This window comes from Pelodiscus sinensis, chromosome 17 (assembly GCF_052426305.1).
Source record: "Pelodiscus sinensis isolate ZL-2025 chromosome 17, ASM5242630v1, whole genome shotgun sequence".
NCBI lineage: Eukaryota > Metazoa > Chordata > Testudines > Trionychidae > Pelodiscus > Pelodiscus sinensis.
The window spans coordinates 4,806,496-4,822,334 of record NC_143068.1 but is presented as its reverse complement, the minus strand read 5'-3'; the positions used below and the strand labels follow the sequence as shown (position 1 = coordinate 4,822,334).

The following is a 15,839-nucleotide window of genomic DNA, read 5'->3' as shown; positions in this document are numbered from 1 at the left end:
GCTGATCCCAGCCCTGTCCAGATGCCAGCTGGGATCATAACAGAACGTAATATACCTAGGGTAAGAGCGTATGTAAGACCCGCTGCATTAGGGCGTTGGGCCGGGGGCACTTTACCAATAGCCATGGCTGAAGGCCTTTTTGTCTAAGGAAATTGCAGGTCGGGCACCGTCTCAGCTCCAGGATAATTAGGAATCTAACTGCTCAGCCATGTACAGGTCAAAACCAACCCCTTGAATTGCACCCAGACACAATCCATCTTCTGCGGCCTGTGCTCGCAATGGGCCCCAATTAGGCCTTGCTGTAGGACTGAATAGGAGTGTGGGAAATAACCCTTCCACTAGCAGACTGTGTTGCCTTTCTCCTGATGCAGGGGTTCTCGGCCTTTGTTTTTCTGAGCCCCCGCCCTCCATGCTATAATAACTCCATGTCTCTGGCGTTTCAGCTGGGGGCCAGTGTTGAGGGGTAGCAAGCCAGGGGTCCCTGCGAAGCTAAGTTGCTTAGGATTCTGTTCCAGCTCCAGGCAGTGGGCCTCAGGGTTCCCAGCTTCGGCTCTGTGTGGCCTGGCCTTGGCTCCAGTGAGTCCAACACTGGTCCTCCTTGGCGGACCCCCTGAAACCTGCTCGTGGCCCCCAGGGGACCCTGAACCCTTGGTTGAAAACCACCATCTTTTGCTTCTCCCAGATATTCCATCAGGGCGCTGTGGTGACCGACGCGGCCCGCTGCACAGCGCTCGGCATCGAAGTGCTCAACAAGCAGGGATCCTCGGTGGACGCAGCCATCGCCGCAGCTCTGTGCTCAGGAATCATCAACCCCCACACGTCCGGCATCGGCGGGTAGGTGCAGCTGGTCGCTGTGCTCCCCTCTGCTGAGAGGGCCTGCTCGGTGTGCCTGGGTGCTGAAGGGGCTGCAGAGCACCAGGAGGGCCCTGGCTCTGGGCACTGCTGGGCCAGGAATCTTTGCAGGGCTTTGCCGGGGAGCTGAATGGAGTTCCTCTCTGCGCTGCAGCCCCGGGATGGCCCTGTGCTCCGGCAGGAGACTTGGGATCGCAAAGTGTCAGTCAGCCTCCTTTGGGCACCCTCCGCTTCTGCTACTTCATCACTGTCGGGATGGGCCCTAACGAGCTCTTCGCAGCCCGGGGAGGGGCTACACGGATCCTTCTGCTCTCTCTCTGCACAAGGCTGGCCACGCTTGGCTTTGCTCTTCCTGAGCCTCTTCCAGGCCAGTGCAGATGGTGATATTAGCCTCCCCAAAGCGAGAGGGCTCTGGCATCACCCTTGGCAGCAGCCAGCAGAGCCGGGGGAGAGTGGGGAGTGCTTGGAAATCAGCCTGACACGCTCCTCTCAGTCATGCATGTGGCATCTCCTGCTGGGGAGAGTTGCCATTGCGCCCCCCATACACACATGCATGCAGGTTGTGGCTTTACTGGTGCAATCTAGCCCTTAATCTAAACCACCTTGCTGCCTGCTGGTAGGGAGGCATAGGTGGCCACCAAATGATTGTGTCAGGGCTGGGTCAGAGCCTTTCTCTCTTCCTTCTGGCTGTTTTGCACTGGCCATGTGCCAAGGGCTGGGAGAGTGGCATGGCTGGAGCGTGCTGCACTCTGGTTGAAGGGTCCTTAAAAGGCAGGTCCAGCAAGCACAAGTGAGAGCAGCCCTGAGCCTACTCAGGCATGTGTAGGTGGACCTGGCCCCGGGGTTGGGAGAGGCTAAGAGTTGGAGGAATGCTCCCTAGTTCCCTTCCCCCCACCCCAGGTGGATCTGTCCTGGTGGTTTTGGAGACCTGCATAAGATTTTGTTACACCTGTAAATCTTGGCCTTGTCACTGCAGCAGCAGAAGCAGCAGCATGTTCTGTAGTGGGGGAGGGGTTCCCTCAGCTCATGGTGGGATAAAGTGAGGGTGAGAAAATCTAATCTGGAGAAACATGCAAAGTGAGGGGGTTGGGGAAGGTGCCAGCTGCATCCTCTTGGACTCCATGTGCCCCCATCTGAGTCTAGCCTATTGCCTGGAGCTGCTGCCTCCTTTTGGTGTTAGTTTGAAAGATGTTATGCAAGTGAGGCTTAAACGTTCCACTCACCGGGACAGGACGTCCCGGGAATGTTGCATAAATGCTGTCACCTGATAACGCCTCATCATGCTAGACTCAGAATATTTTGTTTGTAAGTAGAAACCCTAGTTTGATCCCAAAGCCTGTTACTCAATCTCTGTTTTGGATAAAAAACAAAGCCAAGCAAACCACAAATGGATGGACTGGCTGAGAATGGATTTAGGAAATGTGCGATTTCCCCAGGACATCCGAGACACAGCGTTCCCATGTTCTAACTGGGGATTCGAGTATCAAGTGAATAATGATATTTTGAACCAACATTCACTCTTCAGACCTGATTCTAATTTACACTGAGGTCTCTTACGGCCACTCTGGAAGTATGGACCTGCCTTAAAATGGGCAGAAACATCCTACTAAGAATGCCTCCTGAGCAGAGGTTATCCCTGTCCTGCTCCTCATGTCCGGTGTGGAGGTGGAACGGGAGCATGTTAAAGGCCTGGTTAAATTACACTGCACTGTGGCTTTTCTCCACTTCCCAGGGTCCCCAAGAAGCAGCACATTAGTTACAGCAGTCCTGGGGCTGCTATAATCTACACTAGAGGTTAGGCAGGCCCTTGTAGAAACATTAAATATGGAAACACATAAGGTGGGTACCTTCACCTCACCACCATCCTGTGCATGGAGTAACTGGCAATTGGCCCATCTGTCTCTCACAAGTTTCTGTCCTTCAAGCTGCTCCTCTTTCTCTGGGCTTAATTAGGGCTGTGTTTATTCTTCCCCAGAGACACAAATAAAGGTCTATCCACCTCCACACACGCACATTACCGCGTATGTGTCTTCCTCTGCAGTGCGTGTCGGGGAGCAAGGTTGGGCCAGGTTATTTAATCACAAAAATGCCCTTAGTTCTAAGGCTGAATCGCAGCTCATGTAGACATACCCACGCCAGCTGTATTCTGCCTCGCTCACTGAAAAGAGAAGTGAGGTTGGTATGGCACCAGCTTCAGTGTAGGCTGCACAAGCTGGCCTGATACCCCGCTGCCCGGGGGGGGGGCAATGCCCAAGCCTGCATCACAGTGTCCTCGCTTCTGTTTGAAAAGATCCCAGGTCTGGAGGTTGAATCTGTATAAATTAGAGCAAAACGGTTTTGTTGAAGAATTCCCAGTGGAACGTGCTGATTCATCAAAACCAGAATTTTTCATGGGAATGTGTCAGTCATTAAACTTTTGTCAGGAAGCTTTCTCAGGTGCAGGATGGAATGTCTGGTCAAAATGCGAGTGGGCGAGACTAAGCATGGGGCAATTAGCTATTCTGGGCTGGGTGGGATGAGGGGGAGGGTTGTGAGAAAACTATTGAAAGGTCTCAGTTTCATTCCAATGGAGCCCCGTTTAGACTTGGATTTCGTATGCCCCCATGTCTGAGCTGCAAATCTGTGGCAATCCGCTTCATATCCACAGCTATGGATGTGGATATCTGCAGCTCATCTTTGCAGATGCGGATGTGGATACAGACACAAATTTTGTATCTGGAACTTTGCAAATGCGCAGCTATCCACTTTGTAGCGGCGGGTATCCGCATCTGTGGGTATTCGCAGCTCATTTTTGCAGATGCAGATGTGGATACAATTTGTATCCACGCAGGGCTCTACTGATATTTTTGGAGCCAGTGTTTTGGTCTGTCCCATTATAAAAATGGAGCCATTTGCAAAATGTTAGTCTTGCTTTAGATTTCAAATGCCCTCTTCAGGGTTTTGACTTGTGCCCACTTGTGCTTTGACTGTGTGGATCAGTCGTACTCATCTTACAATCCGAGATCAGAGCTTGGGGTCTGAAACACAGACTCTTCCTGCTCCTCACACCCTGCAGATTCTGTCCTTGGCATCAGCTGACAGGGGGAGGAGAAGTTGCGCAAAGCCGAACACTCTCCCCTGGCAGTGCTGGCTCTGCCTGCCAAATGCTTGTGTGTGCCAGCAGAGCCAGCAGATCCCAGTGTGCAAGGAGCAGACGTATTGAGTGAGAGGACTCCATTTGTACAAGCATAGTGGTATCAACCCCAGATCCCTATGCTCCCCTCAGCTCCCTGCACAGAGGGCTGCTGGTGGCCCTGCCTGCCCCCCAGCTTAGGGCTACAGTGGTATGTGCTCGGGCAGTCTGGGGGGACGGCAAGGTGCTCTGTGTGCCCAAGGCACTCTCTCTCTGCAGGGGGGGAGTGATGCTGGTCCACGACATCCGGAAGAACGAGAGTCAGGTGATTGACTTCCGAGAGACAGCCCCCTTGGGGATCCAGGAGGAGGGCCTTCGGGAGGCCTGGGAGATAAAGGTGAGTGAGAGAACTTGTATATTTTCTTTTTGTGGGGTTTGCTTTCTAATGTTGCCAGGGCTTCTCCTTCCATCCCCCATTAACCCAGATTCCTGTCAATAATGGGTGTGCAGCAAGCGGTGGGGGCCAGTGACTCAGAGGGTAACGTAGCCCTGGTGGGAGGGGCAGTCCCAAAAACTCTAATCCCCGCTTCCCAGAACAGGTACAAGCAGAGGACAAGCATCCTCACCCCCCTGCAGCTCCTCAGTCCAGCTCCGGAGCCATTCGCTCCAGGGCTGAGGGGCAGTTCCGTTTCCATGGCCTGTCCCCCGGAGCCTGCCGGCAGCACGGCAAGGTTTGTCACTTCTGAGGGTGCTCTGGTTTTGTCCACTAGGAGCTGAATGGAGACTCACCACAGGCCACAGAACCCTTAGGTGGTGCTGACGGTCGGTGCATTATTGGGCCCGTCTAGGTTAGCTCTAGTGGCCAAGAGGGGAAGTGTTTCATGAGCAGCCGAGAAATCCCTTGAGCCTGTGAGTCTGACTGGAAATGAGAACAGAGAGCCAGGCCTGGGGATCGGGGAAATTCCATCAGATCAGTCTCCCTCAGAGCGTGGAAGCCCAAGGAGATAGGAGCCTACGGGCATGTCTGCATGGCAAAACCCAGGAGGGACACGTTTCAGAGCCTGGGCCTACGGACTTAGGTTTGCACCATGGAGCTAAAAGTTGCCATGTAGACAGATGGGCTTGGACTTTGAAACCTGGGAAGGGGGTTGGGTTTCAGAGCCCAAGCTCCAGCCTGAGCTTGACTGTCTAATGAAGTTAATGGGTGGCAGGTTTAAAACTAATAGAAGAAAGTTCTTCACACAGCATGTAGTCAACCTGTGGAACTCAACTCCTTGCCAGAGGAAGCGGTGAAGGCTAGGACTATAACAGAGTTTAAAGAGAAACTAGATAATTTCATGGAGGTTATGTCCATAAAAGGCTATTAGCCAGGGGACAGAAATGGTGTTCCTGGCCTCTGTCTGTCAGAGGTGGAGAGGGATGGCAGGAGACAAATCGCTTGATCATTGTCTTCGGTCCACCCTCTCTGGGGCACCTGGTGCTGGCCACTGTGGGCAGACAAGATACTGGGCTAGATGGACCTTTGGTCTGACCCAGTCTGGCCATTCTTATGTTCTTATGTCTATGTGGGCATTTGTAGCCCCCTGGCGCGAGCACGACGCAGCAGAGGCTGTGGACCCAGGTGGTGAGACTCGCTGCTCTGGGGGTTTTGTCACATAAACAGACCTTTAGAAATATCCAAAATGATGGAGAGATACACAGCAGAAGCTACATGTCTCAGGCTGAGTTCACCCATTGGCTGCAACCAGGTTACGTTAGGAATGAATTTGCCCCACTTTCTTCCCAAAGCTTTTACTCCTTAGCTGTGTTGTCACTGCCCCTTGTGTCTAAATTTCTGGCTTCTTCAGCATCTGTCACTTTGGAAAACAGAATCAAAGAATCCTAGGATTGGAAGAGAGCTCCAGAGGTCGAGTCCAGCCCCTCATGCTAGGACCCTTCTGCATGACGAGCTATTGCCCCTTCTTTATGGCCATAGGAGACCGTGTCCTTAGGGTGATTTGACTTTCTGTGCTTCCTTTCATCCAGCCGGGTCTCTTGGTGGGGGTGCCAGGCATGATCCAGGGAATGCACAAAGCCCATCAATCGCACGGGAGGTAAGAAATTTCACATGCATTGGTTCTGCACAGACGGCACGCTGCTGAAAAGTGTTGCTGGATAAAACACCCACTTAATCCAACTCGTCAGCTGCCCAGGCTGTAATACTCCGATCAGCGGGGGATTCAGCTCTAGTGTGGCCTCCGTGGCTGCATGGTCTTGCTGGTGGCAGGGCCTGTAAACTGCCCAGCTCCCATGGCAAAGACTGGCTTGGTATTCTTGGCTAGGCTGTTGAATCACTCTCCCTTGGACTATGCTGTTTCCAGGTCTCGCCCTTTGAAGTGCAGCACTTTTTGTCCCCAAGGCACAGTACAAACATGGGCAGGGGCTTTCAGACTTGCACACGTGCAATCACGGGGCTGATTTGTGTGTACACGTATCCCAGATTTCCCTGTGGCAGCTGCCCCAGGGCCCAGCATTGCAAAAGGAGTCGGAGCTCCTGACCACCACTGCCACTACCACTACTACGGCAATGGCAGCAGCCTGAGCCCCGGGACCTGTAAGCACCGAGGGCTGCCGGGGGGAGGCGTGGCCCGATGCAACAATGAGGACTGCCTAGCCCCAGCCCCGCCCCTTTGCCCCACCCCTTCCTCCTCCACACCTGGCCTAAGGCCCAGCGAGGCTGTTGGCCCCACTGCCTGTGTCACACGTCTATGGCCCTGTTTTCAGAGGAGCTGAGCAATTCAACTCATTGAATTCAGTGGGAGTTACAGGCACTTGAGCCCTGTGAAAACCAGGCCACAAACTTAGATAAAAACCTAACAAATAGAACAGTTTGAGTTTGTTCCTGTCTCCCCCACCACAAAAAAAAAAAAAAAAAAAAAAAAAAAAAAGACCAAAACAAAACATTTCGTTTTGGGTTTGATGTTTCCTGGGTTTTCATGTTGTCAAAAATTCTGCAGAAATTTTCAGAAGAATTTTTTTCACTTCCTTCAAAAATGTGTCTGGGAAGTACTGCGGGTTCTGATCAGCTGTATCCCCAGGGACTCCTCACATCCGCCCTGGGCAGCAGGTCAGTATTGTCACAGCCACTGTATGGATGGAGCATGGAGGCGAAGTGTTAAGTGACTTCCCAAGGCTACACAGAGAGGCCAGTGTCCCTGTTCTGTGCTCTGGCTGCAGTAGAGACTTCCAGCTAACCATGTCCGGTCCCCGAGCTAGTCCCCTGAAGACAGCTCTGCTTTCACTATGCTCCCTTGCAAATGCAAATTTCTCTTTGTGTGTTTTCTTTGCCAGGCTCCCGTGGTCAGAACTTTTGGGCCTTGCTGCAAACATCGCCCAGGATGGATTCAATGTCACGCATGACTTGGGTGAGCGCCTCCCTGCAGCAAAGGGGTCCCCTGTGATGTGTGCCAGGGAGTGTTTCCTCTCACGTATGTTAAGGAAAAAGGGGGCTGCACGTACGTGTCTGGACTGTGGATGGGACTTAATGTCCTGGAATTCAATGCTCTTCAGTCAGGGAAATACATGGCATCAGGGCCGGAAATCAGGCTAGACCTAAGCAGGGAGGTACGAGAGACCCAGAACGGATCTTTCCTAGGTGGCCTCTTTGGTTTAGGCTCACCTTGCATTAGAAACATGGAGCCAGATGCTGCACTACTGGGGTCCAGGAGTTCTCCCACTGGTAGGGCAGGTGGGTGCAGTGCAAATCCACGTGTCTGTCTGATCTAAGCTGGCTTGTTACTGGGGCACCTCTCACACTAATGTTCAAACGCCTCTTCCCCATAACTGTTCAGTGCGGGCTCGCCAATGCTAGTGCCAGCCTTCTGAACTGAAGCTGTAGTCCTGATTCTGGTTACTTTAGCACATTCACTGGAGCACTCACCTCTGCTGGGGAGGCTGCAGATGGCCAGACTGGGTCTAAAAGGGTCCATCTACACTGCAATTAGACAAGCATGGCTTGCCCGGGCCATCTGATTGGACATTGAACATCGGGCTGCAGGGCTGTAACTGGTGTAGAGATTTGGGCTCAGGCTGCAGCCTGAGTTCTGGGACTATGCTGCCTGACAGGGCCCCTGCAATGCCATGGTCCGTGTGGTCGACCAGGCGGCAGATACAGGCAGTCCCCGGGTTACGTACAAGATAGGGACTGTGGGTGTGTTCTTAAGTTGAATTTGTATGTAAGTCGGAACTGGTACATATTGTAGGGGAAACTCTAGCCAAACATTTCTCCAGAGCTCAGTTTTATTCTCCCACACCTCAGTTCCCTCAGTCCTTTATTCTCAAGCTGAGGTGTCTGCTGAGAAAAGCCGCTATGCGTCTCCCTGGTCTGCTGGGGGGGGGGGGGGGGGCGCTAGCTTCGCGTCTCCCTGGTCTGATGGGGGGAAGCAGCTAGTGCGGGGTTGTCTCACCCCGTTTGTAAGTAGGGATCCGATGTAAGTCGGATCCATGTAACCCGGGGACTGCCTGTATTGACACCGTCAGAATCAACCCCAGGCAACCCCATGCTGCCCCATGGCCGCTCCTCAGTAGTGCGTCAAGGTGAGTTTGTTCTGGCTATGGGCAGCCCTTTTGCTCTGCAGAACACCATCACCTCCAGCATGGTCAGCTCTGCCCAGCGAGGAGCGAAGCCTGGCCGATTCCAAGGGAGCACAATCAGACCTATGCTGCTAGGGATTTCAGGAACTCAGGGAGGCCCCTCAGCTATCTGGGTGGTGAGTGACTGGGGGGAACACAATGAAGGTGATTTCAGGTATCTCCTTCGACATCCCCTTGGACTGGCCATGGAAATTCTCCCCGAAGGGGGAACAGCGCAGGAGCTCCTGGTTCGGCAGTACGGAGATGAAGTGCCACTACGTCGGTGTGATGTACTAATACTGACCCCGTGTCCTGCCTGAACGCAAGCACTGAGACCCCCGCTTCCCTGATGTCTCGAATGGGGTCCTGATCCCCAAGGTGATCGGTGGCTCCCTGGCCCATTAGGCAGGTTTGAAGGCTGGTGATGTGCAGGAGATTAATGGCAGGCAGCGTGGTGCGTGGAGGACATCTGTGGGGCTGCATGGACGCAGAGCAGTCTGGCCATGCTGGAGCTGCACACCCATGACATGACTCTGGTGAACGTCAGCCCCGAGGTTTATGTTCATGCATCAGACATTCTCCATGTGCACACGTGTCCGTTGTGTTTAAAGCAGCTGGCGTTCTCTCTAGGCGCGGGGGAGGGGGGAAGACTTCACGCACTCTCCTCACACCCAGGCCGTTTAGAGTCTGTGGGCTGGGGAGCACACAAAGTCTCCTGGCCCCGTCCCTTCTGTCCAAGGCCCGGCCCCTTCCGGGGCAGTCTGGGACCACTTCAGAAATTTGTGAAGTGGCCCCTTTTTAACAATTATTGCCCACCCTGTCCTAGGTGGTCTCCTCCTGTAATACTGCTGTTACCTTTTTTGCCCAACAGCCAGAGCTATCACTGAACTGAAGGAGCTGAACTACTCGGACAAATTCAGAGAGACTTTCCTTCCAGAGGGCCAGCCGCTGTTGCCTGGAATGTTTATGAAGCGACTCGATCTAGCCACCATTTTACATCTGGTTGGCTCAGAAGGGGTCTCGGCCTTCTATAGTGGAAACTTGACCCAGGAGATTATTTCTGAGGTGAGCTATGTCTGCCCTAAACCTGCACATGGATTATTGCCTATTCATAGTGCAACTTAGCACAAGTAATAGTGACACCTAGTTGTTCCCTTATTTTAAATGAGGACTCATGTTGAGGGCGAGTGGTAGCCAGTATTGACTTGAATGATTAAATATAAAAATTTGGCGCTCAGTTTTTCTCCCACACGTGTTTAACTCCATCATGAAGTTAATCCTGACTTAAATCAGCACAAGTGACCAATGAAGTGGCACCATCAACTATGAAAGTGAAATCTACTCTATTGAAATGATCCTTCTGTAGTTTCTTTAGGTTAGAACAATTTCTCTTCAATTGGATAAGGTTTCGCAGCCATTTCTGTAGCACCCCATTTGTTTAATTCCTATTACATTGATAGGGCTAGGCTGTAAGGATTGAATGTTGAAGTTTTTGAATGAATTTAGGTCCTAATGAAGGTGCTGGAAGGCCTTGGAGAACAATTCTCCATTTGGCCACCAAGGAGAATCATTGTCCTGACTCTTTGCACATCAAAAAGCCACCATTCAGTACCAGGCAGAGTGTGTCTGAACTGGGGACCGTGAGGTGAAAGTTTATTACTAACGTCCTCTCCAGTGAAGACCCTATTCCCTGAACCTTTTCAAAGCATCTGAATCAGTGTCACAACCATAGGTAATGTAGCCAGCTTTCCCCTGGTGAGCACTGAGCTGCTTTTGTGTGAGTTACTGCTCAGAGAGGCCTCAATACTACCCAGGCCTCTGCCCATACTCACAATTCATCACTCAGCGGCTCTCCTTGGCTACGTCTAGATTGCATCCCTTTTTCGTAAAAGGGATGCAAATTAGACGTATCACAATTGCTAATGAAGCGGGGATTTAAATCTCCCACGCTTCATTAGCATAAAAATGGCTGCCGCTTTCTTTCAGCACGGAGCTTTGCCGGAAAAAAGCGTCAGTCTAGACGCAGGTCTTTTGGAAAATAAAGCCTTTTCCGAAAGATCCCTTATCCCTTATTTTAAGAGCGATAAGGGATCTTTCGGAAAAGGCTTTATTTTCTGAAAGATCCGCGTCTAAACTGGCACTTTTTTCCAGCAAAACTCCGTGCCAAAAAAAAGCGGCAGCCATTTTTATGCTAATGAAGCGGGGGAGATTTAAATCCCTGCTTCATTAGTAATTGTGATATGTCTAATCTGCATCCCTTTTACGAAAAAGGGATGCAATCTAGACGTAGCCTTGGAGTTTTGAAACGTTAGTAATGTCTAAAGACAGAAGATTCCTGCAGCCCTGTAAATACGGCTAGATGTATAAAGGTGGGAGCATTATTGCTTGGTTAGACCACTGAACTCTGGGTTTTCTCTTGGGCTTTGTCACTGACCCCTGCACAAGTCACGTGACGTAGAGTATGTCTACCCTTGCTCCCTATCTCGAGATTGGGATGCAAATGTAGTGTACCGAAATTGCTAATGAAGCACGGGATTTAAATATCCCGCCAGGCTCTGGGGGGCGGCTTACACGCACACCAAGGACGTACTGCCTGCACAGTAACCTACTCCCCGGAGGGTCATCCGTTCCTTGCCACGACTCCCTGCTACTGGGCTATTGTCCCCACCTGAATCAGGCGTCCCTTTGCCCATCACTTGACTGAGTCCCGTGGTGAGTAAGTCGGACTGGAAAACTGGTCTGTTTAGAGTCTCTCTCCCGGGCTTGCCGGTAATCAGTTTGTGTAGAGTAGGGGAACCCGGACCCTCCCACACTTCCAGGCTCCAACCCCAGGACCCTAAGGTAAGGCCGCAATGATCTTACCTGAATGGTGAGCCGTGTATCCGCTACTCATCACCCCTCTCGGGGGGCTTTTAGTGCCGTCCTCCGACACCCCCTGTCCTGGGGCCACTCCAGGGTAGAGACCTGTCTTCTGGATGCTGGGTTGGTTATCTTTGTCATCTGTGTTAAAATAAGCACGAAAGAATAGATCACACACATAAACGCTGCACTTCCTCATTTCCCTGCAGAGTAGGGATCCCTGCATGAGACCCTGAAAGTGAGTCCCTTCCCATGCTCATATTCATTGTACAAGTGCTCCCCAAATTCCATGGCCTGAGTGTGAAAAGCTGCTGTTTGCACTTTCGCCCTCGTTCTCACTCTCTCTCATTCTAGCTTTCGCTCTCTTTCTCGCTCTCTCACTTTCTTGCTCTCTCTCGCTCACTCTTTCTCTCTCACTTTCGCTCTCTTTTTCACTCTTGTGCTCTCTTTCCTGCTTGCTCTCTCTCTCTCTCTCTCTCTCTCTCTCTCTCTCACTTTCGCTCTCTCTCCCTCTTTCTCAGTGCAGCAAAATATGCCAGACCATGGGATTTGGCTCCTGACTTAAGCCCATGCTGTACAGACATGCAAAGTGTTGATCTCACAGATAAGCTTAAAGCGGTTTGTTGTTTTGATTGAACAAGCGACATTTAAGATGTGTCGTTGGGTAAGTCCCCAGGACACTGGATCCCTTTTTCCCTCTTAGTGCAGAAATGCCCAGGTGGGAAGAGTGTTGTTTTGGGAATTTGATATGGCTTCTGTTTGTTTAGCCGATGCCTGCTCCCCTTTGATCTCATTCCCACTCCTCTCGGCGGATTAGCAGCTGCTGTACTCAGTGTTATGCCGGTGTGTCCCACGGGGCTAAAGCCTTTGCTGGTGTGAGTCAGTGGCCCAGTGGTTTCAAGGGTGCTGCTGCAGTAACACATCTGAATCGGGGCCTTTACCTTTTGGCTTGTAGCATCCACTTTGTGCAGCAAGTGGGGATTCAAACGATTGGCCACATTGTCAGAGGGGCAGCGCAGGTGGGAATTTGCACCCACAGGCAGGCGGGATGGTGCTCACGCCGGCTTCTCTGCGAGTGAGCGCAAACCTGCACTTGCACGTCTCCGTCACGCTTCATGGCCTAGCTGAACATGCCCCACGGGGATGCATTCGCACTTCTGCTCTTGTGCTGCTTCTGCCAGTGGTTCTACCTGAGACGTAGCCTCTCGCCACATTATGAGAAGCCAGAGGCAAGAACTGCAGAGGTTGTGTTGTGAGTTATATGCTTAGTCTGGTGGAAAGCCAAAGCAGAGTTGCCAATTGCTGAAAATGATTTTTATGGACAGTATAAAAAAAAACAAAAGAGAGAACCAACCTTTTTAGGGACACATTCCTGCATCATATAAAGACGGCTCAAAAGGACAAAAGTGAACAACAGTCAGTCCTTTTATTCATGCATCACAACACTCCCGAGCGGACAGTATGAAACCCAGCCCAGCTGGCAAATCGAGTCGGGCAGCAGGTTGGGGAAATAGGGAAGCTCATAACACAGGTAGCTGGAGCCACAGCACATTGGTCAAGCATGTGGACTCAATCCTATTCCTATTACAGCCCCCCGCCCAACCCAAACCATCCTCCCCTCTGGGAGCTGCTCACCCAGCTGGGACTGGGCACCCCTACCAGTGACCACCCTGCTGTGACTGTACCCCAGCCCCAGCCGCTGAGCCAGTACGGGTGTGTGCGGCATGTTCATCCACTGAAAGTGGCTGCTCTGCGGATGTCAGTGATGCTGAAGGAGAATTTGAAGCCAGAGGCAGGTCAGAGCTGCCCCCACCAGCCAGCAGCAGGTTGGAGGGGGCCCCCAGCAGGAGAATTCCCCTCTCGACCCTGGCCTTGGGGACTGCCCCGTGGCAATGGGGAAGGGGGACTCCTCAGCTCCTCTGCAAAGCTCAGTGGTTTTTTACTGGTATCTAAATGTTCTTGATGGAATTCATGGACAGGTCCAATTTTATCTCTTTTTTCTATGGACTGTCTGAATTTACTGAGAGTTGGCAACCCTGGGCCGGGTCCCTTACAGCATTATATCCTGGTGTTGCTCCATTGACTGCAGTGGAGTTACTCTCCTTTGGACTGACGTAAGTGAAAGGCGCCAGGCCCACGTGTGCAGTTGTAAGAGACCAAGCAATTATATTCCCTACTTCCCAGGTCCTTGTGAGTACACACGCTCAGACTGTAAGGCCAGCAGCGGCAATTATCATCTGCTTTGACCTTCTGAAAAACACAGGCCATGGAATGTCACACAACCATTCCTGTAGCGAAGGGAACTGCCCTTTCCTTGTCTGCCATTAAGCCCTCCTGAGCCCAATAATTTGTGCTTAAACTAGAGCATCTCTTCAAGAAAGGCAGCTGGTCTTGACAGTCAAAGATGCTGAGTGACAGAGCATCCACCACATCTCTTGTCTTTCTGTCTTTTGTACTAATTACGATGAGTTCCCCCAGGCTACAAGCTGCCACTGGGGTACCCCTTGAACTCTCTGGCATAGAATCATAGAATCATAGAATACTAGGACTGGAAGGGACCTTGAGAGGTCATTGAGTCCAGTCCCCTGCCCTCATGGCAGGACCAAATACTGTCTAGACCATCCCTGCTAGACATTTATCTAACCTACTCTTAAATATCTCCAGAGATGGAGATTCCACAACCTCCCTGGGCAATTTATTCCAGTGTTTGACTACCCTGACTGGCAGGAAGTTTTTCCTAATGTCCAACCTAAACCTCCCTTGCTGCAGTTTAAGCCCATTGCTTCTTGTTCTATCCCCAGAGGCCAAGATGAACAAGTTTTCTCCCTCCTCCTTATGACACCCTTTTAGATACCTGAAAACTGCTCTCATGTCCCCCCTCAATCTTCTCTTTTCTAAACTAAACAAGCCCAATTCCTTCAGTCTTCCCTCATAGGTCATGTTCTCTAGACCTTTAATCATTCTCGTTGCTCTTTTCTGGACCCTCTCCAATTTCTCCTGGGCTCCCTTAGTCACTGTTAGGCTGACCAGCTGCAGACTGCTCCCACTCCTACATTTACACAAACGTTTACACAGGCAGCGATACACCCAGATGCAGTTATATGAAGGCTTCTCTCCCAGCTCCATAGCCTAGGCCCCCAGAGCTGTACTGTTTTGCCCTGATCAAAAGCCTAACCAGTATAAGTTTGTTACCCAGTCTACCTCTCCCTCAAAGTGGAGAGGACAATGCACTAGTTTTTGTTCCTCAGCAGTTTCCCTCAAGCAAAACACACTGTTTTAGGTACAAATATAAAACAGATTTATTAGCTGCAGACAGAATTTAAGTTATAAGTAGTGAGAATACAGATCAAAGCAGATTGCCTAAGAAATAAACAAAAACTTAATCTAAGCTTTAAAAACTAGGTTGAGTTTAAATCAAGCAGTGTCTCGCCCTGCTAGCTAGTATAAGCAGGCTACAGCTTTTACACACACAGGCAGGAATTCTTCTGTCCTACCCTGAGTTCCCCTTCCCCTATTTCAGTCTTTGTTCCTCAAGTGTTTCCAGGGATTTTGCTGTAGGGGGAGTGAGGCCCCGTGATTATGTCACTTTCCCCTTTTATCTCTTTTTCCAGCTTGCTAGAAAGATCTTTTGCTGTGCCATGAGTCAAACAGTCTCCATTTGGGCCCATTTTGGGGCCTCTGTGAGGTTTCCATTGTACACGGTTCCTGAGGTAATGCTTGTAAGTGTTTGTATTCTCCTCCATGGGCCATCAGCATTGTGTGGCCTTTTTAATTGTTGTACCGGAAAGACTGCTTGCAGGTGTTCCCCACCTGACAACATGTTTCAGAGGCACATACATAGCAAAACTTCATATCCTATGATAGTACACACAGCTTAACAGGATGTTCATGTTCAACAGGCTGAGACTTTTAAAATGAAACCTTACAAGACAGCATGCAGTGTCAGGCTGACTTGACCTCCATCACAGTATTACCTGAGCACCTCCCAATCTTTAATATATTTAGCTTTGCTCCACCCAAGGGAGGCAGGCAGTGCTATTATCTCCATTTTACAGATGTGGGATTGAAGCCCAAAGAAGCGAAGTGACTTGCCCAAGGCCATACAGCAAGTCTGTAGCAGAGCAGATAATTGAGTCTTCCAAGTTCTAGTGCTCTAATCACTGGACTCTTCTTCCTCTCCTTGGCAATCTGGTCCAATGGTTAATCACTTTCACTGTTTTAAAAAAATGGCAATTTATTCACCAAACCAGAATCCCACAGGGTTGAAATGCAGACCTCGTTACTTCAGCTTTGTCCAAGCAGTCTGTCAGAGGAGTCAAAAATAAAAGGAACCAGGTGTCCTGGCTTTGCTGCAGAGGAGAGTAGACTGGGAAATAAATAGGAAAAATATCAAGGCTGAAAGAAG

The 15,839-nt window shown here is 50.9% G+C and overlaps 1 protein-coding gene and 1 pseudogene across 2 annotated transcripts in view; both read left to right on the top strand.

The window, feature by feature from the left end:
• Positions 1-15,839, top strand: part of GGT7 (gamma-glutamyltransferase 7) — a 46,964-nt gene that overhangs the window by 16,271 nt on the left and 14,854 nt on the right. For both annotated transcript variants that reach the window (XM_075901415.2, XM_006126677.5), the window contains exons 3-7: positions 683-834; positions 4,244-4,361; positions 5,990-6,057; positions 7,295-7,368; positions 9,447-9,640. In XM_075901415.2, the coding sequence (XP_075757530.1) occupies positions 683-834; positions 4,244-4,361; positions 5,990-6,057; positions 7,295-7,368; positions 9,447-9,640 (606 nt within the window). The remainder of the gene's footprint in view (positions 1-682; positions 835-4,243; positions 4,362-5,989; positions 6,058-7,294; positions 7,369-9,446; positions 9,641-15,839) is intronic.
• LOC142818881 (serine protease HTRA2, mitochondrial-like) lies at positions 8,357-9,432 on the top strand (annotated as a pseudogene).